The sequence below is a fragment of the Hemitrygon akajei genome, chromosome 10, assembly GCF_048418815.1.
Source record: "Hemitrygon akajei chromosome 10, sHemAka1.3, whole genome shotgun sequence".
Lineage (NCBI taxonomy): Eukaryota > Metazoa > Chordata > Chondrichthyes > Myliobatiformes > Dasyatidae > Hemitrygon > Hemitrygon akajei.
In genome coordinates this window covers 133,327,576-133,354,305 of record NC_133133.1, presented here as the reverse complement: position 1 = coordinate 133,354,305, position 26,730 = coordinate 133,327,576, and the positions used below count along the sequence as shown (strand labels likewise).

The 26,730-nt window shown below is 39.6% G+C and overlaps 1 protein-coding gene across 3 annotated transcripts; it reads right to left on the bottom strand.

The window, feature by feature from the left end:
* Nucleotides 1-245: 245 nt before the first annotated feature.
* sinhcaf (SIN3-HDAC complex associated factor) lies at nucleotides 246-26,730 on the bottom strand. 3 transcript variants are annotated; one of them, XM_073058997.1, is made up of 7 exons: nucleotides 26,649-26,730; nucleotides 21,756-21,868; nucleotides 16,026-16,184; nucleotides 15,811-15,910; nucleotides 13,943-14,075; nucleotides 5,001-5,151; nucleotides 246-2,623 (listed from the first exon to the last, which is right to left on the bottom strand). In XM_073058997.1, the coding sequence occupies exons 3-7, from the start codon at nucleotides 16,151-16,153 to the stop codon at nucleotides 2,461-2,463; spliced, it is 675 nt and encodes a 224-aa protein (XP_072915098.1). In that variant the 5' UTR covers nucleotides 16,154-16,184; nucleotides 21,756-21,868; nucleotides 26,649-26,730; the 3' UTR covers nucleotides 246-2,460. The 3 variants fall into 3 exon arrangements, with proteins under 3 accessions (XP_072915098.1, XP_072915099.1, XP_072915097.1); XM_073058998.1 differs by having other exon boundaries at nucleotides 13,949-14,075; XM_073058996.1 differs by lacking the exons at nucleotides 246-2,623; nucleotides 5,001-5,151 and adding an exon at nucleotides 10,625-11,907 and having other exon boundaries at nucleotides 13,949-14,075.

The following is a 26,730-nucleotide window of genomic DNA, read 5'->3' as shown; positions in this document are numbered from 1 at the left end:
TTCTGACTCAGATACGCTTTAGGTCACCTCGCGCCACGTGAAGAGAAATCACAATCACAACTACATTCTTTATAAAGCAGTCTACTTTATTTCAGACTAATAAAAAAATTTTGAGTAGAAGAATATTAACAGTATAAAAAAAGTACAAAAAACTGGCTCCATAGATCTCTAATACATACAAAGTGCATCACTAAAATACATCCGGCTGCACTAAGCTAGGTCAAGGAGGGACAGGAGACGGTGGCATTTTCTGCTGTAGAGGAAAACAAAATAAATAATAATAAATAGAGTGGTGGGGAAGGAAGCTCTGGGAGTGAATCTGAACCCAATCCAGACCTCATGCTCACATTCATACAAGCTGCACAGCAGGGACTGGGCATGCTCAAACCCAGTACGAAGTGGGTGGGTGGCACAATTTTGCATGCCCTTTCCTGGCACGCTTAACGTGCCCGCATGCAAACAAAAGTAAAACCCTCAGCACGACCATGAACACCAGCAGCATGCTCAATGGGTAGGTCCTCTGCCTCATGTTTTGATAATGGCTCAATTAGACAGGGGCTAAATTGCAGATATAGGAAATCCCTGAAACCTGCCTGCTGTAACAGTTACACCTATCACCCGGGCAGATGAACAGATCAGTTCTTTATTCGGCTCGTGGCTTGAATTGGATTGCTATTGCTTTCCAATGACTTACATCCAAATGCATCCCAGCCTACTCTTTGGGAAAAGCTATCCAATTGGTCTCATGGCCTGACTTTTGCTCTGGAGAGAAAAGCAATTAATTGACACGGAATGCACACCCCTCATCATCAGTGAGCTGACAATACTAACAGTCAGCTTGCCTTTACACATACCCAATTCAAATAAAATCCTTTTTTTTTAGCTGTGGGGATAGAGCAATCAGGGAGGATGCAACATTTTGATATCTATGGTTGAATTTTCAATTTTGCTCAATAGCTGAATTGCGGAGTCTGGGGTTGTGTTCAGTGAGGCCAAAAGAGGATCTGCATACTGCAAATTTTCACAATTCCATTACACCTCTGTTCAATTTGTGGTTACTGCCCACACACATCCAGCACCCCAAAGTCAAGGAAGGTGGGGAAAAAAGTTACCTTGTACTCTGAAAGACTACCTCAGCACTGAACAGGGGCCATGTGTATGCAAAAGGACATCAACAGCAAAAGACCATTCAGGATGGGATAAAATGGCAGGTGACGATGGGAAAGAAGTACGAACGTTTAATACACACTAAAAGGCAAACTTTGTGGCCAGGCACAGCAAAGCTCACCAACAACTGCCTTTAAAATTAGCAAATCTAGCGTGATAACTCTTACCACATAACATCTTTTATCCGTCAATGCAAGAGGCACAATTAGCAAATCCAGTCTCTGGAAGTAGGGACAATAAGATGCCCTGTTTTGATAAGGTCCATTCACAGAAAGTAATGTTCCTGCCACAGCGTCAACCAGCAGGCACAGGTAATTTGGAGGGAGAAGGCGGTCATGGTGGTGAGATGCTTGGCCAATTTTCAATTTCTGTACCCAAGTGCAGATTTGGCAGATTGAGGTCACATGCTCGAAACCATCAGGTGATGCAGATGGTGGAGAATTAAACTGTCTCAAAACTGCAAGACAAAGTGAGCAAATGGATTCCGCTAAACAGACTACAAATGCCGCATCTTGTGCGACGAAACATTTCCCTTGTTCTCCTTGGCTGCACATTGCCGATTTGGAATGTACTAGGCTACGAGGTCGGGTGTTGTCTCAATCGCCCCTCCAACCACCTCAGCATTCAGGGGGTGGGTGCAGGGAAATGGTGTTTCCACTGGGAAGGTGCCAAATTTTAGTTTCCGATTGATACTTGGGCCTTCCATTTCCCACTTCCCAATCTACAGTGGAAGTTGAGCTGTTATGGCAGCTTGGGCAACTGAGCCTACATGAGCATCAAAACTTGAGTCCTTTCAAAACAAAAATCACATGGCTGAACTATGCACTGAGCAAAACTGACTCTGTCAGCCCACAGTCAAGATAATTAACGCTTTCCAAACACTGGCAGCTATATTACAACACTCACTCACTTTTCCCAATCCCACTCACTCAGCACAAGAAAAAAGTCAATTACTAATCAAAAGATATAAATCCTAAATAATAGCACTTTACAGGCACGCTCCACTCCACTTAATATGCGTGCAGCTCATGAAATATACAACAATTTACAGATTCTGTTCTTAAAAACACAACAAATCAACTGACCCCACCTCCCACCCAACCCCACTGCCCTCTCTTTGAGTCCCAGGACAAAAAATTTTAAAGAGTACTGTCAGTCTTTTTGGCAGGTCAGTTCATTTGGGCAGTCTTATCATTCACTCCAACTTTCTGACAAACACAATCCTTTCAATGCATTTTGTCTCTATCAGTCTCTCCCCCTCTCTCTGCCTCCCTCTGAATGAGCTGAGCCGCTTCACCACTCGTCATCCTTTGAAGCAGAGGGTGACTGAACTGCTTGTTGCTCTGGAGTTTCTGTCACTCTCTTCTTGCTGGCACAGCAGGGCTTGAAGAGATGAGGATCAATTAGCACTTCTCCAAAACGGCCCTTGTAAATGATTCCGCAGCAGACTTTTTGCCTGGAGAATGAAAAGAGCAGGTTTACAAGGGTAGTAAAAGTCCAGCTGTTTCACCAAGTCCGAAACAAACTACGACGCTCGCACCATTGTGATTTGACATTTCCTATCTCCCACTCTTTGTTGCAATTCCCAGAGACATGAACCAGGGGGAAATTACCTTAATAGTATCGCCCTAAGCCACCTTAATCATCCCCTCTAACTTCATAAAGCCACCAGGGATCAGAAGACACAGACACAAATTAGGCAGTTTGGCTCACTGGGCTGACTATGCCGTTTCATCAACCCTCTCAACCCCATTCTCCTGCCTTCCCCTTGTAACCACTGACACCCTTACTAATCAAGAACATATCAACACCTGCTTTACATATACCCAATGACTTGGCCTCCAAAGCTGTCAGTGGCAACGAATTCCAGATTCACCACCCTCTGGCTAAAGAAATTCCTCCTCATCTCTGCTCTAAATAGATGTCCTTCTACTCTGAGGTTGTGTCCTTTGGTTCTAGACCCCTGACGATAGGAAACACCTTCTCCATGTCCACTCTATCTAGATCTTTCAAGTCAAGTCACTTTTTAATTGTCATTTCGACCATAACTGCGGGTACAGTACACAGTAAAAATGAGACAACGTTTTTCAAGACCATGGTGCTACATGAAACAGTACAAAAACTACACTGAACTAGTAAAAACACTGAACAAAAAACTAGACTACAGACCTACCCAGGACTGCATAAAGTGCACAAAACCTTTCAATATTAGATCAATTTTAATGAGATATCCTCCCCACCCCGTTTCATCTGAAAAATACAGGTCCATTGCTATCATTCTCACATACCTCCTCTGGATAAATATTACAGCATCTCAAAGTACTGGGTAAAGCTAGGCTTGAAGCAACAGAGAAGATGAAGATGCAGGAGTCTTTAGGAGCGAGAGCTATGACAGGTGAAAATATAGATGCTAATGGAATGGAGAAGAAATGGGGAAGCTGAAGTGGGCAGAATCAGAGAATGCAATCTTTACAGATGTGGCAGTTGTTACAGGGCCCTCGAGCACTTTGAACACGCAGTGTCAGATGCTGAACATGCCTTGGTTAACTTTGGATGAGCTCTGGGTTATGAAGGATGGAAGACAGGTTTTATAGAGTCAAGATCACTTAACTAGTTCAAGATATCCCAGAGAGTTTCACAGCCTATGAAGTATTTTGAGGGGAGCCATTGATGGGGAAAAAGGACAGCGAATTTCACATCAGGTCCCAGGAAATACAATGTGATAATATGCTCCATGCTGCTGACAGATGAACAAACACTGTCCAGTAAATAACTTACAAATAAAACAAACAAGGCGAAAATACTTAGCAGGTCACTTGTTAAATATATGGGACAGTACAGCAGCGCGGCAGTTAGCACAATGCTATTACGGTGCCAGTGGCCCCAGTTCAATTCCCGCCACCGTCTGCAAGGAGTTTATCCGTTTCCCCCATGACTGTGTGGGTTCCCGCCCACATTCCAAAGTCATTTGGGTTGGTTAATTGGTCACATGGGTGTAATTGGGCAACATGGGTATATTGTATTGCAAGGGCCTGTTACTATACATACAGCTGCTGTTGCTTAACTCAGAGTAGTTACTTTGATTTAAAAATTCCCATGTTTTTATTCTGTTTTCCAGCCCTGAAGATACAGGTTTATCAAAACTGTGACAGAAATATGTGCCCCTTACATTTGTGGCAATTCCGACTCCGACATACAAATGGTTCAATTTAAATCAGAGAATGTATACAGCATGCAACATGAAGTTCTTACTCTTCATAGACATCCATGAAACAATAAATCTTAAAAAAGTAACAAGACAGAAGCATCAGAACCCCTAAAGATCCCTCCCTCCCACTTGCACCACCAAAAGTGCCGACTGCCACATGCAAGCATCTAACTTGCAACTGCCTAATTTGCAACAAGAGCAAAATATCCACAACATATTGTTAAACCAGTATACTGGTTTCAGTTCCCTTTCAACAGTTTAAACACAGAGTATTAATAATTGCTGCAACATCGACAGGTGTAATAATTTAAAATGACCAAATGAAGCACTAAATTGTGGCAACTGTTTCTCGGTTTCCAGAACTTACTAGCTTCTCAAAAGATGGCCACAGATGGCAGTGTCTTCTTTTGCTGCTCCCTTTTCCAAGAAGCATTAATAATCAGACAGCCAGTTCTTCACCCTGTCTCAAAATATGATGACCCTTACAAACATGTGGGCTTATGCAAGGGTTTCAGGAACATAACCTATTTGTACGTTAGGGAATTCCTGTAAGCCCATTCTCAGTCAGTAACGGTGGAGGTGACTACAGCACAAGAGACAGTAAATGGGAATGCATTTACTCTACCTTTTCCAGTACGTGAGGTCTAAAAAGGAGAACACAGGCACCCTGCTGGACCCGGATGCCATCTCCGTGTCAGAGCCCTCGTCTGAGTGGTTACTGTAGCAGGGAGACTGCGCAGGAGACATACTGGAGGTGGTACTGTGGGCATCTGAGTCTGCAGTGAAGCAAGAAAATCATTACCATTAGTAAATCAATTAATGTATCATTAACACCAGAAATGCTTCAAATCCCAGTCTGTGCAAATCAGCAAGAACAAAGGAACGAGAAGCAACATGCTCTTTGTTTCCCTCTGCCATTCAATTATATCACACTCCATCTAAACAGAGGCAAGCTACTCTCACTCTCTTTGAAAAACAAAACTACTGACTGATTAGGTCTTTATTAATTTATTATGTGGAAACATAAAACAGCTTCACCTTCTCTGATACTTCTTAAATTTTTCTCTCTGGCTGGTGTTCTTACAGTTAGTGGAAGTAGTTCTCTCTATTTCTTTTTTTTAAACTTTTTTTTATTGAGTTTTCAAATGATTACAGAAAGAAAATATATACCCTTCCCCCCTAACATCCCTATAGAAAAAAAGAAAAAGGAAAAAAAAAGAAAGAGAGAGTACCTGGATATCGGAAGATCCCCACATGCTCCACGGAGTTCGTAATAACTTTAGTACATATATTTATTTCTTTCCCCAAATAACCAATTATTTTATCTTCGGAGCACCTATATATTTAATCCTGTCTTTTGTAAATAAGGGCACCAAATTTTCAAAAATGTTTCATATTTATCTCTTAAATTATAAGTAATTTTTTCAAGTGGAATACAGCTGGAAATTTCATTCTTCCAATGATCTATACTTAAGTATGAATCCGATTTCCAAGTAACTGCAATAGCCTTTTTGGCTACTGCCAGTGAAATTTTTATGAATTCTTTCTGATATTTATTCAATTTGGGTTTCGATTTTATCCCTTCAATATCGCCTAATAAAAATAATATTGGATTCTGTGGAAGTTGTGTTCCAATAAAACTCTTAAATTTGTCCAAAAAGGTTGAATTTTAGAACAAGACCAAATAGAATGTAAAAAAGTGCAGATTTCTTGGTTACATCGGAAACACTGATCAGATAAATTTGGTTTTATTTATTTATTTTTTGTGGTGTAATACATAATTGATGTAAAAATTATATTGCACTAATCTTAACCGGACATTTATTGTATTTGTCATACTATCAAGACAAAGTCTTGACCAATTTGTTTCTTCAATTTTAATATTCAAGTCACTTTCCCATTTTTGTCTTGACTTATGGATTCCTTGTTTAATTGCCTGTTTTTGAATCAAGCTATACATACAAAAAATACATTTTTTAGTTTTTCCTTTTTGAATTAAAGTTTCTATTTCATTAGATTTCGGCAATAACATTGTTTGACCTAATTTTTCTCTTAAATAAGCCCTTAATTGGAAGTAACAAAAAAGAGTGTTGTTTGATACTTTATATTTATTCTTTAATTGATCAAATGACATTAATATACCTCCTTCAAAACAATCTCCTATATATCTGATCCCTTTTTGAAACCAATTACCGTAGATTCCGTACTACAGAGCGCACCTGATTAAAAGCCGCAGGCTCTAATTTTAGAAAGAAAATCAATTTTGTACTTGTACAAGCCGCACCGGATTTTAAGCCGCAGGTGTCTCACGTTGTAATATGAGATATTTACACAGAAAGATATTACATGTGAGGATTTTTTAACTTTTAATTAAATCCGTATGGTAACATAAACAAATACATATTGCAAATGCTTTTTTTCAAACCGTGCCTGTAACACGGCTACTTTTAAATAAACATACGTATCGGTAACACACAAATTATGTTGCGTATACTTTTTTACTGAACAGTGCACGAACAACATTGCGCTCCTAACGACTGGTAAAAAAATATATACTGCAGCCTACCAGGAAAAGTTATTGATCGCCTTTAGCTTAAAAGCAGCGTTTTCGCTCGGGTCTAATGCGCTCCCCCCACCTTTCCGTTTATCGCAAACCGGTATTTTTCCACAAGACGCGGCGAAGCTGGATGTGACGTCATAGCATCCCGGGATGTAGTACAGAAAACAAATATACTTAAAACACTTCTAACTTTAACTAGAAAATACTAACAAATGAATTACTAAGCGAAAATATTATAAACTAAATAACTGCCATAAAGGCAGCACAATGCTTTTCTTCGAGTGTTTTCCATGTTGATGAGGGTGAGTACAAATGACTGATTTACAATAATTTAATTGTGAAAGTGCGCTTGATTTATCGTACAATTTCATTGGACCTCTGTGAACTACTCATCAATTTTATTGGTCTACTGTTACGAGGCAAAATGTTTTTGGCGGCATGAAAAAAAAACATGCATTAGCCGCACCGTAGTAAAGGCCGCAGAGTTCAAAGCTGTTCAAAGCGTGGGAAAAAAATAGCGGCTTATAATCCGGCATCTACAGTATATAAAAGTTGATTATCCATTGTAAAAGGAATAAGTCTATTTTGAATTAAAGATCTCTTTGCTAATAAAGATTTCTTTGTCTCATCATCATTTATCTTATTCCATAAGTCAATCAAATGTTTTAATATAGGAGATTCTCTCTTTTCCCGTATCCATTTAGATTCTCATTTATATATAAAATCTTCTGGTGTATTTTCTCCTATTTTATCTAGTTCTATTCTAATCCATGCCGGTCTATCTTTCTCAAAAAAAATGCAATAAATCTAAGTTGATTTGCTTTATAATAATTCTCAAAATTTGGAAGTTGTAACCCTCCTAGATCAAATTTCCAAGTCAATTTTTCCAACGATATTCTTGACATCTTACCTTTCCAAAGAAACTTCTTCACATATTTATTTAACTCTTGAAAAAACTTCTGGGGTAGTTGTATTGGTAGTGATTGGAATAAGTATTGTAGTCTAGGGAATATATTCATTTTTTACGGTATTTACTCTACCTACTAATATTATTGGTAATATCATCCATTTATCAAGATCTTCTTGAATTTTTTTCAATAATGGTAATTTAATTTATATAAGTTCTTTATATCATTATCAACTCTTATACCTAAATATTTTATACTGTTTGTTGGCCATCTAAATTGAGTTATTAATCGACATTGACTATAATCGCCTTTAGTAAGAGGTAAAATTTCACTTTTATCCCAATTTATTTTGTAACCTGATATTTTCCCATATTCTTCTAATCTAGAGGATAATTTACACAACGAGTGCAATAGATTTGTTAAATAAAGCAGAACATCATCAGCAAATAAGTTAATCTTGTATTCCTCCTGGTTAACTCTGAAACCCTTAATATCTGGGTCCATTCTAATTAATTCAGCTAACGGTTCTATCGCCAACACAAATAAAGCAGGTGATAATGGACAACCTTGCCTAGTTGACCTTGTTAACTGAAATGGTGTTGAAATTTGACCATTTGTCACTACGTACTTTAACTTTGGGATTAGTATTTAAGGTTTTAATCCATTTTGTAAAAGATACTCCTAATCCATATTTTTCCAATACCTTAAATAAAAAATCCCATTCCAATTTATCAAATGCTTTTTCTGCATCTAAAGCAACTGCCACACTCATTTCCTCCCTCTTTTGAGCCAAATGAATTATACTAAATAACCGAGTTACATTATCTGCCGATTGTCTATTTTTAATATTCTGTTTGATCCATATGTATTAATTTTGTTAAGTATTTAGATAATCTGTTAGATAAGATTTTTGCTATTAATTTATAATCAGTGTTTAACAAAGAAATAGGTCTATATGATGTTGGCTTTAAAAGATCTCTATTTTTTTTGGCAATACTATTAAAATAGCTGTCGAAAAAGATTCTGGAAGTTTATGCGTTCTTTCTGCTTGATGTATTAACTCCATAAAAGGAGGAATTAATAAATCTTTAAACTTTTTATAAAATTCAGGCGGAAAACCATCTTCTCCTGGAGATTTATTACTTTGAAATGATCCTAGAGCTTCTTCGACCTCTTTCAATGTAAAAGGCATATCTAATCCCTTCTGTTCTTCTGTATTTAATTTTGGAAGAGTTATTTGTGATAAAAACCTTTATCTTGACATTATCATTTTGTGATTCTGATTTATACAATTCAGAATAAAAATTCTTGAAAGTTTCATTAATTTCTATAGGTTTATAAGTAATTTTTATTTACTCTTGTTCGAATTGCATTTATCGTTTTAGAAGTCTGGTCTGTTTATAACTGCCATGCAAGGACCTTACGTGATCTTTCACCTAGTTCATAATATCTCTGTTTAGTTCTCATAATTGCTTTTTCTGTTCGATATGTCTGAAGTGTATTATTTTGTAACTTCTTAATAAGTTGTCTTCGTTTTTCTTCTGTCATATATCTTTGAGATTCTTTTTCTAATTTTGTAATCTCTTTTTCCAATTGATCTATTTCTATCATATATTCCTTAATTTTAGAAGTATAACTTATTATCTGACCTCTCAAATATGCCTTCATTGCTTCCCACAATATAAATTTATCAACTGAATGTGAATTTGTATCTAAAAAGAATTGAATCTGCTTTTTCATAAAATCACAAAAATCTTGACGTTTTAGTAATATTGAATTAAATCTCCATCTATAAATTGATTCCTCTTTATCTATCATTATCATTGTCATTATCAAAGGAGAATGATCTGACAATATTCTCGCTTTATATTCCATATTTTTCACTCTGTCTTGAATATTCGTTGATTATAGGAAAAAATCTATCCTTGAATATGTTTTATGTCTATTTGAATAAAATGAATAATCTCTTTCTTTTGGGTTAATTCTTCTCCATATATCAATCAAATTTAAATCTTTCATCAATGATAAAGTTAATTTTGCTACTTTTGATTTTGTGACAACCTTTGTTGATCTATCTAAAACTGGATCTAGACAAAAGTTAAAATCTCCACCTATTAATATTTTGTCATGTGCGTTAGCCAAATTCAAAAAGACCTCTTGTATAAATTTTACATCATTTTCATTTGGTGCATAAATATTCATAAGAGTCCATAGTTCTGAAAAAATTTGACAATGTATAATTACATATCTCCCCGCCGAATCAATTAATACGTTTTGTATTTTAATTGGCAAATTTTTATTAACCAAAATTGCAACTCCTCTCGCCTTTGAATTAAATGAAGCTGCAATAACATTTCCAACCCAGTCTCTTTTTAATTTCTGATGTTCTATCTCTGTTAAGTGTCTTTCTTGTTAAAAAAAAGCTATATCTATTTTCATTTTTTTAAAAAAATGTATGTTAAGATTCTTTTTCTTTTCACCGGTCCATTAAGCCCATTAACATTAAAACTTTAAAAATTCAGTAAATTAGTCATTATTTTTAATTGTGTTACTCCAATCTATAATAATACCTAATCTTTCAACTTTTGTGGTATCTTGGGGAATCTTTTAAAAATTCTCCATGTTGCTATGTGTGTCCCCACTGATCATCCAGGCAGAAAGATAGAAGAAAAATAGATCAAAGAAAAAAACAAAATACCCCCCTACTAATGTTGTGTAAAAAAAAACCCACAACATTACCCCCCTCTGTTGTACGGCTCATGGCAATCGCCATGATTACACACGTGAATCCCGCAGTAATCAATCCAAAGCTCCCCAGCCCCCCGCAACATAAAAAGGTATATATGTGAGAAGAAAAAAAATACTATTTTCAATTAGTATTTCTCAAATTTTGCCTTTCTCCCCTGTATCATCCTTAAATGTCCATCACTTCCATTCACTGTCTCTGTCTTCATCTTTAATCCATTACACTTGGAAATCTCTATGTGTAGTTTGCGAATAATTGGGAGTTTTTGTGCGAACTCCTCCGCTTCTCGATAATCGGTAAAAAATCTTCTTTTTCCATCCTCCAAAAAAATTATCAGTGTTGCTGGATGACACATTATAAATTTATAACCCTTTTCCCATAAAGCTTTTTTCGCTGGGTTAAATTCCTTCTTTCTCTTCAAAAGGTTATAACTTAAATCAGGATAGAAAAGAACTGCTTTCCCTTCTATCATCAATGGCCCGTTTCTCTTTTTGGCACATTGGGCAGCCGCCTTCAGGATCTTTTCTTTATCTTGGTATCTTAAGCATTTTATCAAAATTGATCATGGATTTTGATCAGCTTGAGGTCTTGACCTTAGGGCTCTATGAGCCCTTTCAATTTCAATTAGAGTTTTTCCTTCCATTTCCAAGTTTTCAGGGATCCATTTTTGAAAAAAATTTATTGGATCTTCTCCTTCTATATCTTCTTTAAGTCCAACAATTTTAATATTGTTTCGTCTACTAAAATTTTCAAGCTTATCCATTTTTTCCAACAATTGTTTTCTTTCTAATGTCCAGGCAGTAATATCATCTTCCATTTTATTCATTCTTTCAACCATGTCTTCCGTTGTAGCTTCGAAATCTATAATTCTCTTTTCCATTTTTTCCTGTCTTTTTGTCATTTTATCAAACATAATTTCCATATTTATCATTTTTTTGGATTACTTTTAATGCGTTTAATTTTTCTAATTTACGCATTATTTGCATCAAAGTCTTTTCTATATTTCCAGAAAAACTTTTACCTCCATCTTCATCTGATTTTTCCAGAGAATCTGAATCTACCTCAGATTCACTTTCACTTTCGGTTTCAATCGTAACTGGGATTTGTAGTTCAGGTTGCTCTCGTTTGCGCATGCTCCTTCCTTCACGTTTGCACAGTTCTCGTTGGTCTTTTTCTTTAGAAATGGTCGATGTTGCCGCAGTTTCTTGTTCTGTATCGCCGGAGGTGAAATGTACCTGAGCCCGTGGTTCTTTGGCAGAAGTGGGCCTTGATTCTGTTCCAACTTGAGTTTTCTTCATCTTCTGTTTGTGAGGCATAACTTGAAACAGTCCGGAGTAGTTTATAAGTAACTTTTAGAAAGTATTGACGAACTTTTCTTCACTTAAACATTAATTTACTGATTTTTTTTTACGGGAGAGCTGGGTTCCCGCGTCTCGATCCTACGTCATCACGTGACGTCCCCCTAGTTCTCTCTATTTCTTGAGGTGCTCCCTGATTCAGAGCTCTGCAGGGAATGGAACTTGAGGATATTTCCCAACACCCTTATACAATTCCAGTCTGTTTATCAGGTGTCCACATGGCACCATAAACCTTCAGCCTGGTGTGGCTGTGGAAATGCCAATCAAATCACAGACCATAATAACATCACACCTTCAAAACAGGGTGCAGGAAACACCCTCGAGTTACGTTCCCAGTCGAGCAGGGCTCTGGGCTGACATTAAAAGTACGATGTCAGTTTTTGTTCCTGAAGAAAGAACAACAGATATTCCTCACAATGCTCTTGTAAAGCCCCTCAACATCCTTCCCAAGATGTGAATACAATACTAAAACTGAGGACCAGCCAATAATTTACAGCTTGTATTGTTTGTACTGTTTGTGTACTCATAGCCTCTGTCAAATCCCAGGTCTCTTACATTGCAGCATTTGAGAGTTTCATTACATTTGTAATAGGGCCTTGATAAGAGTACACCTTAAGCAAAGTGAACTTGCATCTATAAAGGAAATATTTGTCATACAAGGAGTGGAAAGGAGATTCTCCCAGCTGGTCTCATAGTTAGCAGTTATGCCATACAAGGAGAGATCAAGGAGATAGATACATATTCTCAAAGGTTTAAGAGCAATGAAAGATGTCACTGAAACTTGGAATTCTTACAGCATGTAACAGGATAGATGTCTCCTCTGATAGTTATTTAGAACCAGGGTCAGACCATTTAAGACTCAAGAAGAAACTTCTTCAGTCTGAAGATGATATTTCTTTTGTAACTTTCTATTCCAGAAAGCTGTAGAGGCTCAATCATCGTGACTCCCCCACTCAAAAAAAAAAGGAGGATCAATAGATTTCTGAGATATTAAGGGAATTAAGGCTTTGGGGATAGTGCAAGAGAAAGACAGCAGTGATCTTGGTAAAGGTCAGAAGGGGCCTGAAGGACAGGATGACCCACTTCAGATTCTCATTCTTTCCCTCCTCAGCAGTATATCCCAGTCAGTGTGTCATTCAGACTCGTGTAACATGCTCTGCTGACATATCTCCATAGTGGTGGGAAGTCTCTGTAACCAGCACGAAAAGCTATGGATAAAGGGTGGAAATAAATGGACACTGTAAAGCAAACGGCTGCAAGTGCAATAGTGTTGCGGTCTCAGGTAATGCTCGATGAACAGACCAGGTGGGATATATATACACATAACAAGGTGAGTGATTGAGCTGCAAGGCTCTAACATGAAAAGGTGGTGGTGGAGAATGTAGGGAAGTCGATTACTCATTTGGTTGGAGGGAAAAGGAAACAATTTACTTCTTCACAAATAGTCACGAAGTTGCAAATGTTTGAAGCAATCTGGCTGAACTGCTTGTTGGAGATCATTGTTAGCTGTGCGTAAAGCTTGGGTTATGTTGAAGAGGTTGGCTCTTCTCTTGGTGGGGATGGTCATCAGTCGTTGTTGACTGCTGACCACCGTTTCATGTTAGAGCCTTGCAGCTCAATCACTCACCTTGTTATGTAGTTTAAACGTGGATATATCCCACCTGGTCTGCTCGTCGAGCATTAATCTGGATTAACCTGAGACCGCAACACTATTGCACTTGCAGCCATTTGCTTTACAGTGTCCATTTATTTCCACCCTTTATCCATAGCTTTTCGTGCTGGTTACAGAGACCTCCCGCCACTACGGAGATATGTCTGACTTCACAAGAGGGGAGCTGAAGACAGTTACAGGTCAGGGGACACACACAATGTCCTGGGGCTTTTACTGTTGGTCAGCTGCAGTTGGAGTTGCGGTAACTGCAGATGTTTTAGCACCTCCCTTACAATGTCTGCGAACTGCACGGAGAAGGAAAGGGAAAAAGTATCAGAACATACACTTACTCTGACGTTTCAGCTCTTTCTGGATCTTGCTGATCTGACTGGCTTTTATTCTGCTCCCAGTGAGGGATTTTGCCTTCTTAGGTTTCAATGCTGTCTTCAAGCTTGGTCCTGCACGGACATCAACCACCTGCAATAAACAGAAGACACCAGTATTTGATTAGAGTACCCCTCTGCACAAACTAGCACTGGGAAAACTACAAACGTTGTACACTTCACTGGGAGGAGAGTGTGAACTGTAATCTAGAAAATTTACTGGACTGATGGTGCCAGATTATTAGATGCTACTGCATTTAATTGTTCATTATTCACCTTCACTTCACATTATTTTACATGTCAGGCAGTGGTTCATTTTCCAGAAAACTCCTGAGTTTAAAGGAGCGGAATATATATCTGCCTAATTTCCTAATCCTAGCTGAATGCCAGTACCAGGTACACAGACACAGCCCAGAGTCCAGACTCAGACACCAGCATCACATTCCAGATCCATATGTTGGGTTATTGCAATTTTGCCACAGAATAGTTTACAGATTAACTACGTATTAAGGTGGCACTATCAACGTTTATATATTTTCACCCTGGAGGGGTGGCACAAGGTTTCAGAGGTTGATAAATACCATGGACACTCCTGTGACCAAAACATGGTTACTTGGACTCCTAACTCACAGGCTAAGGGGAGGTGAGTCATCTTCATTTGTTGTAAACAAGGATTTCATTTGATGTTAAACCACAACAAAAGTACCTCATTTACTCCATTTACTGCCACTACCAATAAATTACCCAAACTGCTTAATACAGGGTCTTTCTACCTGAAACACCATCACTCCACCTCCATAAATGCTGCCTTACCCTTCCCGTTTCTCCACTAGTTTATTTTTAGCTCCAGATTCCAGCATCTGCAGCCTCTTGTGTCTGCCCAAAGTAAACACTTATGGTATGTTTTACCACTTAATAAGATGAAAATGGAACGAGCATTTCAAGCACTAAAACGTGTGTGGTGGAAATAGGTAAAAGAATTGCTTTGTGCAAAAGCAAGGCATTGCACGGAGAGACGACCTCCAAACATAGGCAGGTGGGTAAGTGAGCAGCAAGGAAAGGAAGAGTTTCTTGACAAGTGGCAAGGAAGCAGTAAATACTAGGAGGGTCTGCTCAAATACTGAGCAAACTAACTGAAGCGCATTTAGGAGATCATTGTTACCCATGAGTAAAGCCTGGGTGTCATAGAGTACTACAGCACATAATTAACCCCTTCGGCCCATCTAGTCCAGTCCAAGCTATTATTTTGCCTTGTCCTATAGACCTGCACATGACCCATAGCTCTCACATCCATGTACTTATCCAAACTGCTCTTAAATGTGGAAATCAAAACGCACGTCCACCACTTCCACTGGCAGCTCGTTCCCCACTCTCATCACCCTCTGAGTGAAGATCTCCCTCATGTTCCCCTTAAATATTTCACCTTTCACCCTTTAACTATGACCTCTAGTTCAAGTTTCACCCAACCTCAGTGGAAAAAGCCTGTCTGCATCTACCATGTCTGTACCGCTCAATTTTGTATACCTCCATTAAATCACCCCTCGTTCTCCTACGCTCCAGGGAATAAACCCGTAAGCTATTCAACATTTCCCCATGACTCGGGTCCTCAAGTTGGCATTTTCCTTGGTGGGGATAGTCACTGGTCAGCAACCCTACATCTTGACTTTACAACAAGTGGGGAAGATCAGTGGTGAAGCAACTTAAGGCAGTTACAGGCACAAAATTCCCATTGTTTAGACAATGTCAGAATGAATGTCCTATTTCAGCAAGCATCTACCCAATTATTCCATCAGTTCCTGTGAAAGTTCTGGACTGAGACCCATACTTACATGATTCCAGTTCTTTTTGGAGCCCACTGGGAGCTTCTTCCATCGTTTCACCAGCAGCACACAGGCATTGCAAATCTCTCCTGAGCGGGCTTCGTTCAATCTTAGGCAAAAAGCAGGAGAGAATAATAAGTAAACATGATCTCGGACTGCCTTCCTTCATCCACAAACCAACTGGGCTTTATTGAATTTGTTGCTCTGGCTTTCTCTGTATTTACCCAAAGCAGCTCTGGAAGTCCTTCTCATAGCGCTTGCTGTCAGTAAACCGTGAGCTGGATGATTTGGCCCTGCAGATGCAGCATCCGTCCAGGCTCCGGTACATCTTGGGCTTGTGGAAGCCAAACATCTTGTGGCCAATGCGGACCAAAGCAGGAGACCTGAAAACCAGAGAGCTCACATTTAGACCCAGAGCAACTAAACTCTGGCTGGTAATGGGAAAAGTGACCAGATTAAATTGCCATCAGCCTCCGTGTCTATATGAGCCTGTTTTAACTTAAACATGGAACTGTGATGCAAAACTGAATAGTAGATGTTCCCAGGTTGAACACAGAAGGTGGTGGGAGATACTAGGCTGGGGTAGCCAAGAGCAGAAGGTACATTTTGGACAAGACCTGTTCCAAGTTAACAGAGACAGTGACATCATTCGTGACCTCAGTATAAGTGGGCTGATTAGATAAGATATATAGAAACAGAATTTAGCTACTTGAGCCATTTAGTTAGATTGATCTTAGAGCAGTTGAAAAGGTTGACACAATGTCATAGGCCAAAAGGGCATGTAGTGTGTTGTAATGCTCTGCAAGTCTGCTCCACTATTCTGTTTTTGTTTTTCAACCACATTGTCCTGCACCCCCCCCCCACCCTTAATCCCCATGAGTACTTAACTATCTCTGTCTTACATACACCCAATGATTTGGCCTCTACCACCCTCTGTGGCAATGAATTTTGCAGATTCACCACTCTAGCTAAAGAAACTCCTCCACGTTTCAATTTTGCAGGGACATCTCTTTATTCTGACACTTTCCTGCCAATGGAAACATCCTCTCTGCGACAACTCTATTCAGGCCTCTTAGTATTTGGCAGGTTTCAATGAGACTTTCTACACTCCACCTCCCCCAGCCAACCCATAACATTAAAATCCAATCTCATGAAGGACCAAATCACAAGGACTTCAGATTTTTGAGTTTGTTCCAGTTGGGTTCAGGCTGGACTGTACTTACCACCAAAGCATCAAGCGTTTAGAGTGGATAATTCCTAAAACTTTTTTGACAAAGACATGTTTTACTGCCACAGTTCCCATTGGCCACTACCTTACACAAAGCTGCCCGCAAGATCTAGATTCTCTGTACAGATGAACCAGTACCCCAGTAGCTGTCTTGACAATCCTCTAAAAATTTTATACATTTCAATAGAATTCTCTTCTGCAATTAACTCAGTTGCGACATGGTTTAATTATCTGCATTTTAATCTTAGTGAACTGTTTCACTGCCTTTCCTGTATCAGAGCCGGACAGTATGCAGGATGAGATTTACCTGATGACAGAACGTTTACTTGCTGGGCGATCTGTTAGTTTTTTGTGTGCGAGAGAGGGGGCTGGAGGTTTCATGCTCTCTGTCATTGTTTTCTCCCCCATTGTGGGCAATATGTTAGTTTATTGCAAAAGTGGGGGCTTAGGGCTTTGATGTTCTAGCTTCTGTCTTCCGGGTGGATGTTCTGTAAGTTTCTGTGTGAAGGAGGGCTTGGGGGATATGTGAGTTTTTGTTTCTATGTTTTTCATGCGGTTGGTGGTGGGGGGGGGGGGGGGTGTTGATATCTTTTCTTTCAACAACTTCTATATTTTTTCTGTATTACATGGCTATCTGGAGAAGACGAACCTCGGAGTTGAATCCTCCATAATAAAATGAACCTTTGACCCATTTGGAACTTTGGAATACTGCAATGGCACAAGACTACTGCAAGATACACTGCTCATGCTGATAAACATGCAGAGTCAGCGGAGGTGATTTCAAAGTGCACCACCCGCATCCATCAAAAACTCAATCAATTTCCACGTTCTGCAAGGCTCAACTTTCTTTTGTCTTTGAAGTTCTGGGTGAATGTCACTAAATCCTGTGTTACTCTCATCCCCGAAGGCTCCAGGGGTCTACTAGGGCTCACGCTCAACAGTGAAGTTCCAAGGTGAGTGCTGCACTGAAGGGAATTCTTACTTTTGGATCAATACAAACATAAGAACATAAGAAATATGAGCAGGAGTAGGCCATTTGGCCCATTGAGCCTGCCCCGCCATTCAATAAGATCATGACTGATCTGGCCGTGAGCTCAGCTCCATCTACCTGCCTTTTCCCCATAACCCTTAATTCCCCTACTATGTAAAAACCTATCTAAGTTTCTTAAATATCATCTTTATTCACCATACACATGTGTTAGGATTTCACTGTGATGTGTTGCCATGACATGCAACAAAAGCCATTTAATAATTATACAAATAAAGAAACATATAAAAATCATTTAAAGGTTAAAATACAGATAAGGAATAAAATATGCATAAATACATAAAATATCAGCATGTATTTACAATGTAAACATAGTTATAAAAAGTGCCATGATTGTAAAACAAAGGAGGTTGGCTACCTAGAATGGTTGGTTAGATTAACTAACTGGAAGACAACTTCTGAGATGGAGTGAAGTTTTTGTTTTAATAACCCTATAGAGCTTTCTTGTATGGAGCTTTTGGATAAAACAGTTTGCTGGTGGGTAATATCCACATCAAGGATCCCATCATTACTCCATGGATGGAAACTCCTTCAGTGTTACCTTGAAGAGCAAGTAGTTGCCAATCCATCAGGATAGCTATTATCAACCCCTCCCACCCACCCACCGTAGGTGATGACCTTAGCAGCATCTTTACCCAACAGCTCAACCACTCCACACAGGAGTGAGGTTCACAGCTTCTCTACTCTATGGTTATTTCCAGATTCTCTATTTGATTTCTTAATTGAATGTCTGGTTTTCCTCTTCCTTGCATGCAAACAAGTCTGTTGCTCAAAAACCATCATAGTTCATTTCACTAAAAAAGAATGAATACATGAACCCTTTCTTGACAAGTACACCCTTGTAAACCTTCTACTGACCCTCCCCACTGCACATCCCATTAATACTACACTATATTTTATGCGGTCCAAACAACGTACAGTTCATTTAGCACATCTACGTTACTTTGCATTTGCAAGACTTATTCAATTTATATTTATGCTCTAATTAATCTCTGGCAACTCTGCCACAGATGGTCTCAAGCTGGCTGCGAAAGACGGAGGGTTGGGCATGGGGCTAGCAATAGCATCCTGGAAAAACTTACATCTACAGAAATGCCAACAGAATCTCCAAAGACCTCATCCCTGGGAGAGGACAACTCAAAAATTGGCCCAGGACAGAGGACTCTGACAAACTGCTGTTGGCGACCTATGTCACAATAGGGGTAATGGACTTAATAAATAATATATATATTGCCTGTGTTGTGTCACTGCACATGAAGTACTATCCCTTTACTTCACTTAGATTTCTATTTTCCAAAGAAATTGTTTCCTTCTGCAAGCTTTCATGATGGTCTTCTTCTAGTTTATTATAGTCCTCTTTGATAGAAAGTACTCGCACTTACTAAATTCAAGAAGGCTCACAAATATAACTAGATATCAAACATATTTTGTACTGTTTATCACTGACCATCACTTGCTATTCTCTGCCATTCTTTAGCCATCTTTAAGGGAGGGAGGCAGGGGAAAAAAAAGCCAATCATAAGCCAGTTAACCTGACTTCAGTGTTGGGAAGTTGTTGGCAGAAATAACAGGCAGGATAGACAATGGAGTCAGTGGATGTTGCTTACTCGGATTTTCAGAAGGCCTTTGACAAGGTGACACACGAGTCCATGGTACTACAGGAAATATACTAGTAAGGTCAGAAGATTGGCTGACTGGCAGGAGGCAAGGAGTAGGAATAAAGGGGGCCTTTTCAGGTTGGCTGCCAGTGACTAGTGGTATTCCACAGGGATTGGTATTGGGACCGTTTCTTTTCACATTATTATGTGAATGATTTAGATCACAGAACTGTTCGCTTTGTGGCCAGGTTTGCGGACACCACGAAGGTAGGTGGAGGGGCAAGCAGTGTACAGGAAGAGGAAGCCTGCAGAAGCATTTGGACAGATTAGGAGAACAAGCAAAGAAGTGGCTTATGAATGGTCATGCACTTTGGTAGAAGGAATAAAGGCATAGACTTTTCTAAACAGGGAGAGAATTCAATGAGAGGTGCTAATGGACTCGTGCAGGACTCCTACAAGTTAACTTACAGGTTGAACGGTGGTAAGGAAGGCAAATGCAATGTTAGCGTCCATTCTGAGAGGGCTAGAAAGAGCATTGGTCAGACCACACTTCTCAGAGTATTGTGAGCAGTTTGCCGCCCCATCTAAGAAAATATTTTCTGGCATTACAGAAGGTCCAGAGGAGGTTAATGAGAATGAATCTGGGAATGAAAGGGTTAATGTATGAGGAGCATTTGATGGCTCTGGGCCTGTACTCAATGGAGTTTAGAAGAATGAGGAGGGATCTCACTGAAACCTATCAATAATTTAAAGGCCAAGATAAAGTGCATGTGGACAGGATGTTTCTTATAGTGGGGGAGTCTAAGAACAGATGGCACAGCTTCAGAATAGAGAGACGTCCATTTAGAACAGAGATGAGGAGGAATTTCTATAGCCAGAGGGTGGTTTATTTGTGGAATTTATTGCCACAGATAGCTGTGAAGGTCAAGTCGCTGGATACATTGAAAGCAGAGATTGATAGATTCTTGATTAGTTAGGGTTTCAATGGTCACAGGGAGGAGAATGGGATTGAAAGGGATAATAAATCGGCCATGATGGAATGGCAGAGCAGACTCAATGGGCTGAATGGCCTAAATCTTATAATTTTCTATCTAGGTATCCATTATGTCATTTGTTTCTTAATTAGGTAATTTGAAGAGGTATTAAGAAATCCAGATTATATTACACCATCACCATTATCTGCTCTACCTGCTATCTCTTCAAAGAATACATACAACTTGGTCAATTAACTTCCCTCCCTGAAACCCACCCTGCCCATCATTATATGGGATGTTTTATTATTTTCTCCTGTAATAGGAATCCTGAAAGCCGGACAGCCTTTAGTTCTATGGATAAAATTCTAGTGCCCTGCATCAGTGTAACATTAATTATTCACCAGCCATCAGACCTTTTTCTAACAAATTAAGTGTGCTTAGCCATAGTTACATCTGCTATCTGTTCCCTGGATTCCTTTAAAATGTGAGGGTGCAAATTAAGGATTTTATCCAGAGTTTTTGTGAGCAGTTTGTGACAATTTTACTAGCTTGTTTTGAGCTTGATGGGTTTATTTAACATTTCACTTCTTAAAAAAATGCTTTGATCAATCATTTTGAATCTCATCTTCCTATATCATGCCCATTTAATCCACCTTCCCAGTAAATACAGAAGCAAAAGAATTAATATTCCTACCATATGACTATCCCTGCCTGGGATTTTATCCATTACTGTCTTCATGCTAGATCTAATAAGCACAACTTCTCATTTTCTCTCTCCACCTTTTGTACACGTTATTTCAAGCAGCATTGAGTTGTTAGTCCTGATTTTTTCCATAGAGACGATTCTATTGTGTTTGTGAGAGCTTAAAGCTTAGACTGGCTGCAGCATTACAACAAAAATTACACTTCAGATGTACTTCATTCATGTAAAGTGCTTTGGGACATTCCTATGGCTTTACATAAACGCAAGTTCTCCTAATTCACATTGTATTTTCAAAACCTTTTGTTAAGTCTTAATAGACTTAAGGTACAGTCTTTAAAATGCACCGTGATGTTCATATGTAGTCATGAATTTGACAATCACACATTTTCTCAGTTTTACTTACAGTTAAGTACTTAATTACTGTTGCCCTGTTTGGATATCGTGTCCCTGAAGGTTTCTGTTTCTTACGAGTTGCTTTTAGCACTCTTGCTTGCCGGACTGTCAACTCCAGAATATCTTAAATCAGAATATGGAGATGTGTTAGTTCCTTCCACCTGAGATCAGGGAAAATTTATCAAAATACTTCACATCAATGCCAGTGGATAACAATGAATTTGTAATGTTAGCATTCATTTTGAGAGGACTAGTATATAAGAACAAGGATGCAATGCTGAGGTCAGACTGTACTTGAAGTAATTGTGAGCAGTTTATGTAAGAAAGGATATGCTGGCATTGGAGAGGGGCCAGCGGAGATTCACGAGAATGAAAGAGTTAACATAGGAGGAGCATTGATGGCTCTGGGCCTGTACTTGCGGCAGTTTAGAAGAAAGAGGGGGACTCTCCTTGAAGCCTTTGGATATTGAAAGGCCTAGATAATGGATGGGGAGATGATATTTCCTATAGTGGGGGAGTCTAGGACCAGAGGGCACAGCATCAGAATACAAGGACATCCCTCCAGAACAGAAGTGAGGAGGAATTTCTTTAGCCAGAGGGCAGTGAATCTGAGAAATTCATTGCCACGGATGACAGTGGAGGCCAAGTCTTCGGGTATACTTAAAGCAAAGCTTGACAAGGGTGTCAAAGGTAATGGCAAGAAGGCGGAAGAATGAAGTTGAAAGGGATAATAAATCAGTCGTGATGGAATGGTGGAGCAGGTTCGATGGGTTCAATGGCCGACTTCTGCTCCTCTGTCTTGTAGACTAATATTCAACTTTCATCACAACATTTTCAGACAAACCTCCCTTCTATTCTAGAAAGTGTACACTCAAATGTCAGGAGCTTTGGACTCTACACAGAAGGAAATTAGGAAGAAACTGCAGGAAGAATTGCATAGACACAGGTCTCTGGACAACTGAAGACTTGATAAAATGCCATGGAAATTAAGAAAAAGATTTGACTGGAAGGTGTGGACATTTTTTCCCCCATCTATCACTGCTCTTGGAATAACTGGGCAGAAATCTAAATCAAAAAAACATTGAAAATCTGGAAATAAAAACAGTAAATGTTGTTTTCCTCATAGAGGGATCAGAAGTGGAGCGAGTGAGCAGTTTCAAGTTCCTAGGTGTCAAGATTACTGAGGATCTAACCTGGTCCCAACATACTGATGCAGTTACAAAGAAGGCAAGACAGCGGCTATACTTTATGTGGAGTTTGAAGAGATTTGGTACGTCAACAAATACACTCAAAAACTTCTATAGATGTACCATCGAAAGCATTCTGACAGGCTGCATCACTGTCTGGTATGCAGGGGATGCACAGGACGAAAAGAAGCTGCAGAGGGTTGTAAATTTAGTCAGCTCCATCTTGGGTACTAGTCTACAAAGTACCCAGGACACCTTCAGGGAGCAGTGTCTCAGAAAGGCAGTGTCCATTATTAAGGACCTCCAGCACCCAGGGCATGCCCTTTTCTCACCGTTACCATCAGGTAGGAGGTACAGAAGCCTGAAGGCACACACTCATCGATTCAGGAACAGCTTCTTCCCCTCTGCCATATAATTACTAAATAGACATTGAACCACTGGACACTACCTCACTTTTTAAAGTATATAGTATTTCTGTTTTTTTGCATGATTTTTAATCTATTCAATATAAATATACTGTATAAAACATACTGAATAAGATTTATTATTTTTCCTTCTATATTATGTATTGCATTGAATTGCCACTGCTAAGTCAACAAATTTCAGGTCACATGCCGATGATAATAAACCTAATTCTGATTCTATAAACACTCAGTTCAGGCAACATCTGTGGTGAGGAAGAGTTTATGCTTCAGAGCAAAGGGAAATAGCTGAATTCTGACAAGGTGTTGGACAGAAACACAAGTGGTTATACGCAAAACTTTAAAAAGGATCTCTTTACTCAAAATGGCAAGAATCATAATTATGTTACATGGAGAGATTGAAACAGGTACTACCAGTGCACTTAAGTGTATGCAGGATAGTAAGAATAAGGATAGAATATGAGAATTAAAGTGGAAGGTTGTTTCTGAGGATTATACATACTAGCAGTGAACAGATCGACCAAATAGCCTGTTTCTGGGCAGATAGTTGCATGAACAATTAAATCATTCAAATAACTACTTGTGAAAATGGATAATGAGCTGAGAGGCTGCTGTCTCTTAAGAATTTTGAGACAATACAAAAATGATCAATTTAATTTGTTTTCTGACATCTTGGTGGTTGCATAATCCCGCCAGATGAGCTGCTGGCTGGTCACAGATCAGTCTCTATCAATTAGTTCACAACAGCGTCAGACCCCACACAGAAAACAGCGATGACACAGGGCTTTGGGAACCAAAGTCACAAGACAACTGAATTCCTGGGAAAGTGATCAGAATTAATGCACTATAAAAGGATGTGTTTGCTTCAGGTGCATTCTTTCCGGATCAACAAAGTGTACATTGGCAGTACAGTCTGGATGGCCATCACACTAAAATAATGGTTATAACACCATCAATAACGTGCCTTTATTGAACTTCAGCACAATACAACCACACAAGGTGTTACCAGCCAGAGAAATGGAGTTGTCAGGCTAGACAAGCTCCAAAGAGCCCAAAACTCTTTTCCATAGATGCCACCCAGCCTGCTGGCTTCCTCCAGCATTTTGCGTGTGTTGCTTGTTTTAACAGTGCCACATTTTTCAGAAAGGGGTGAAAGCACTTGGGATGTGGTGGGGAGAGAGAAGTTGCTGGCTTCAGGCTGAAATACAGCAAAGAATTTAAATTGTCAGAAGAAAGTCCCAAAGAGTTGTCAGGCCAGAGGAGGTGAAGGCATAGGAACTGGAACTAAGCAGGAAAGACTGCCTTTCACATGGGCAAATCTGAAGCAAATACCATGTTTCTATTGAGCAATCCTCGAGAACCACCCAATTAATCCCACTTTCCCACAACTCCCCAATGTTTTGTCCTTTTTTCAGCTTTGGAAAGACACAATGAGCCTCCTCGGATCCGACGCTCAGGCTGTCAACATCCCGCAGTACAAAACAACTTTCTTCATTTCCCTGAAGGTTCTTTCACCGATTACCTTACATCGGCGCCCACCCTGCAGCAAAATCGCATTCCCCTCAGCCACACGCTCACCATTTCATCATTTTGAGCATTCCTCCGAAGGGATTTCTCATTACCCCGAGTTGTTCTCTAAACATTCTGAACAACACCCACTGAAAAAAGCTGCTAAAAATGACATGCCGAAAATTAAGGAAGCCTTTCGGAGCTTTAGAAAAAGGGTTAACGTCAGGTTAATGGCCTCTCCTGTACATTGAGCCCAAAACGCGCTAACGTAGTCCACGCATTTGACATCCATAAGAACTGACCACAAACTCTACTCCTACGCTCCAAAAACAGGAGTAGCCTTTCATTTAAACCCAGCCCGGGCTGGATAGCAAACACGCCCCATCCCTGCCCGTGTGTCCAGTCCATTTCAGTGGCGTATGAGGAAACTGACCCAATTTCGAGCAGTCTGCTTGGTCTCCGAATACAACAGATGCTCCTTAGTATCTATCACCCGCGTTTTCTGAACTGGTACGCAACACATCGAAAATAAAATCCCTACGTAAACCATTTCCCCCGTATTCATTCGATGGCTCGTTGTTTTGTGCGTGTTTGTGTATGTGTTTTTTTTAACTGCGCACACAACCTTTCTTCTCTTTTCCTGCACTCGCCGAAATCTCCAAAACATGGCCCAGCCAAAAGCCAATACTTTCTTATCAACAATAAAAAGGGACATTCATCAGCGACAACTCCCCCCCACCACCACCACCGGAAACCATGCAACACAAACACCGGATCAAAAGTAATTCGCATTTGCTGCTATGAGTGTACTGAGGCGAATTAACAGTAAAACGTGGGGACGGTGTGACGTGGAAAAAAATCACATATAATTAAAACACGTTGTCAGAAGGCTCCAATATTTCCGAATGGACAATGGCTGCATAGCGGGAAGTGGGGGAGAAAATTAAATGCAACATGAGGATAAAGTGGAAACCGAATTCCTGGATCGATAGACGCCGTAAGTCCTCCACGTATTATATACTGCGAGGATCCACGCTGCCCTTTGTTTTCAGTCTCAAGCGTGTAGCTTGCCTACGTGCAATATCACCTCCCCACATTGGGAGGCATCTCCTGGACAAAAACAGCGCACCTTCTCCCAACCCCATCTCTTGCCTGCCCCCCACCACCAGGGTCCCTATTATTTAACCTCCTCCATTCCTCACAGCCCACAACAGACACAAAATAAAAGTGGAGTTGTTTGAAGTTCCCCATGACGCCATCACCAGAGGGGGAGAGAGAAAAACGCAACCAGACTTCCAGAAGCGCGCAAAGTTCTTCGTTAATTAAATCGTATGATTTGTCAGACAAAACACTTAAAAATCCACAACTAATTCTGAACCTAACAAAGGGTTATTTAATAATGCAAGACAAGTCTTGGTCCCCGTAGTGGAGATAAGTACACACTAGGGGGGTGGAGAGAAACGATATTTTCTTTGCCAACTAACAGATAAAAAGAGACCAAACCTATAGATAAAAGTTTTTTTAAAAAAGTAGGTGTCGCAGAGGAAGGAAAGGCTGTGACAGGCTGATTGGAATCCGTAACAGGAGGGATCCAGGAATGGTTCCGTATTCCAGCGCGGTGGGCGCCCACGTTCTAATCTCTGCTTATTGTTGCAAACATGATGTTCAAACAAGATCAAAAGTTTACAACAAAATACACAAGCGGCAGTTAGCTGCAGAATGTAGCGAGAAAATCTCATCGCATTAACCTGGGAATAGATAATATTTTTTTAAAAAATCACTCACCAGAGGAGTCTAAACTTCACTTTCTTTTTACAACCTCGTTGCTGATGTAGGTAATGCTACCGCTTCGCCTTTCTGGCTGGGG

Excerpts from the sequence above, each read along its gene's own strand:
- sinhcaf (XM_073058996.1), bottom strand. The coding sequence starts at position 16,153 with ATGTTTGGCTTCCACAAGCCCAAGATGTACCGGAGCCTGGACGGATGC. Across the intron at positions 14,076-15,810 it reads CCAAAAAGAACTGGAATCAT|GTGGTTGATGTCCGTGCAGG; the intron begins GTAAGTATGGGT and ends TGTTTATTGCAG. Across the intron at positions 11,908-13,948 it reads GAAAGAGCTGAAACGTCAGA|TTATGCCTCACAAACAGAAG; the intron begins GTAAGTGTATGT and ends GACTGTTTCAAG.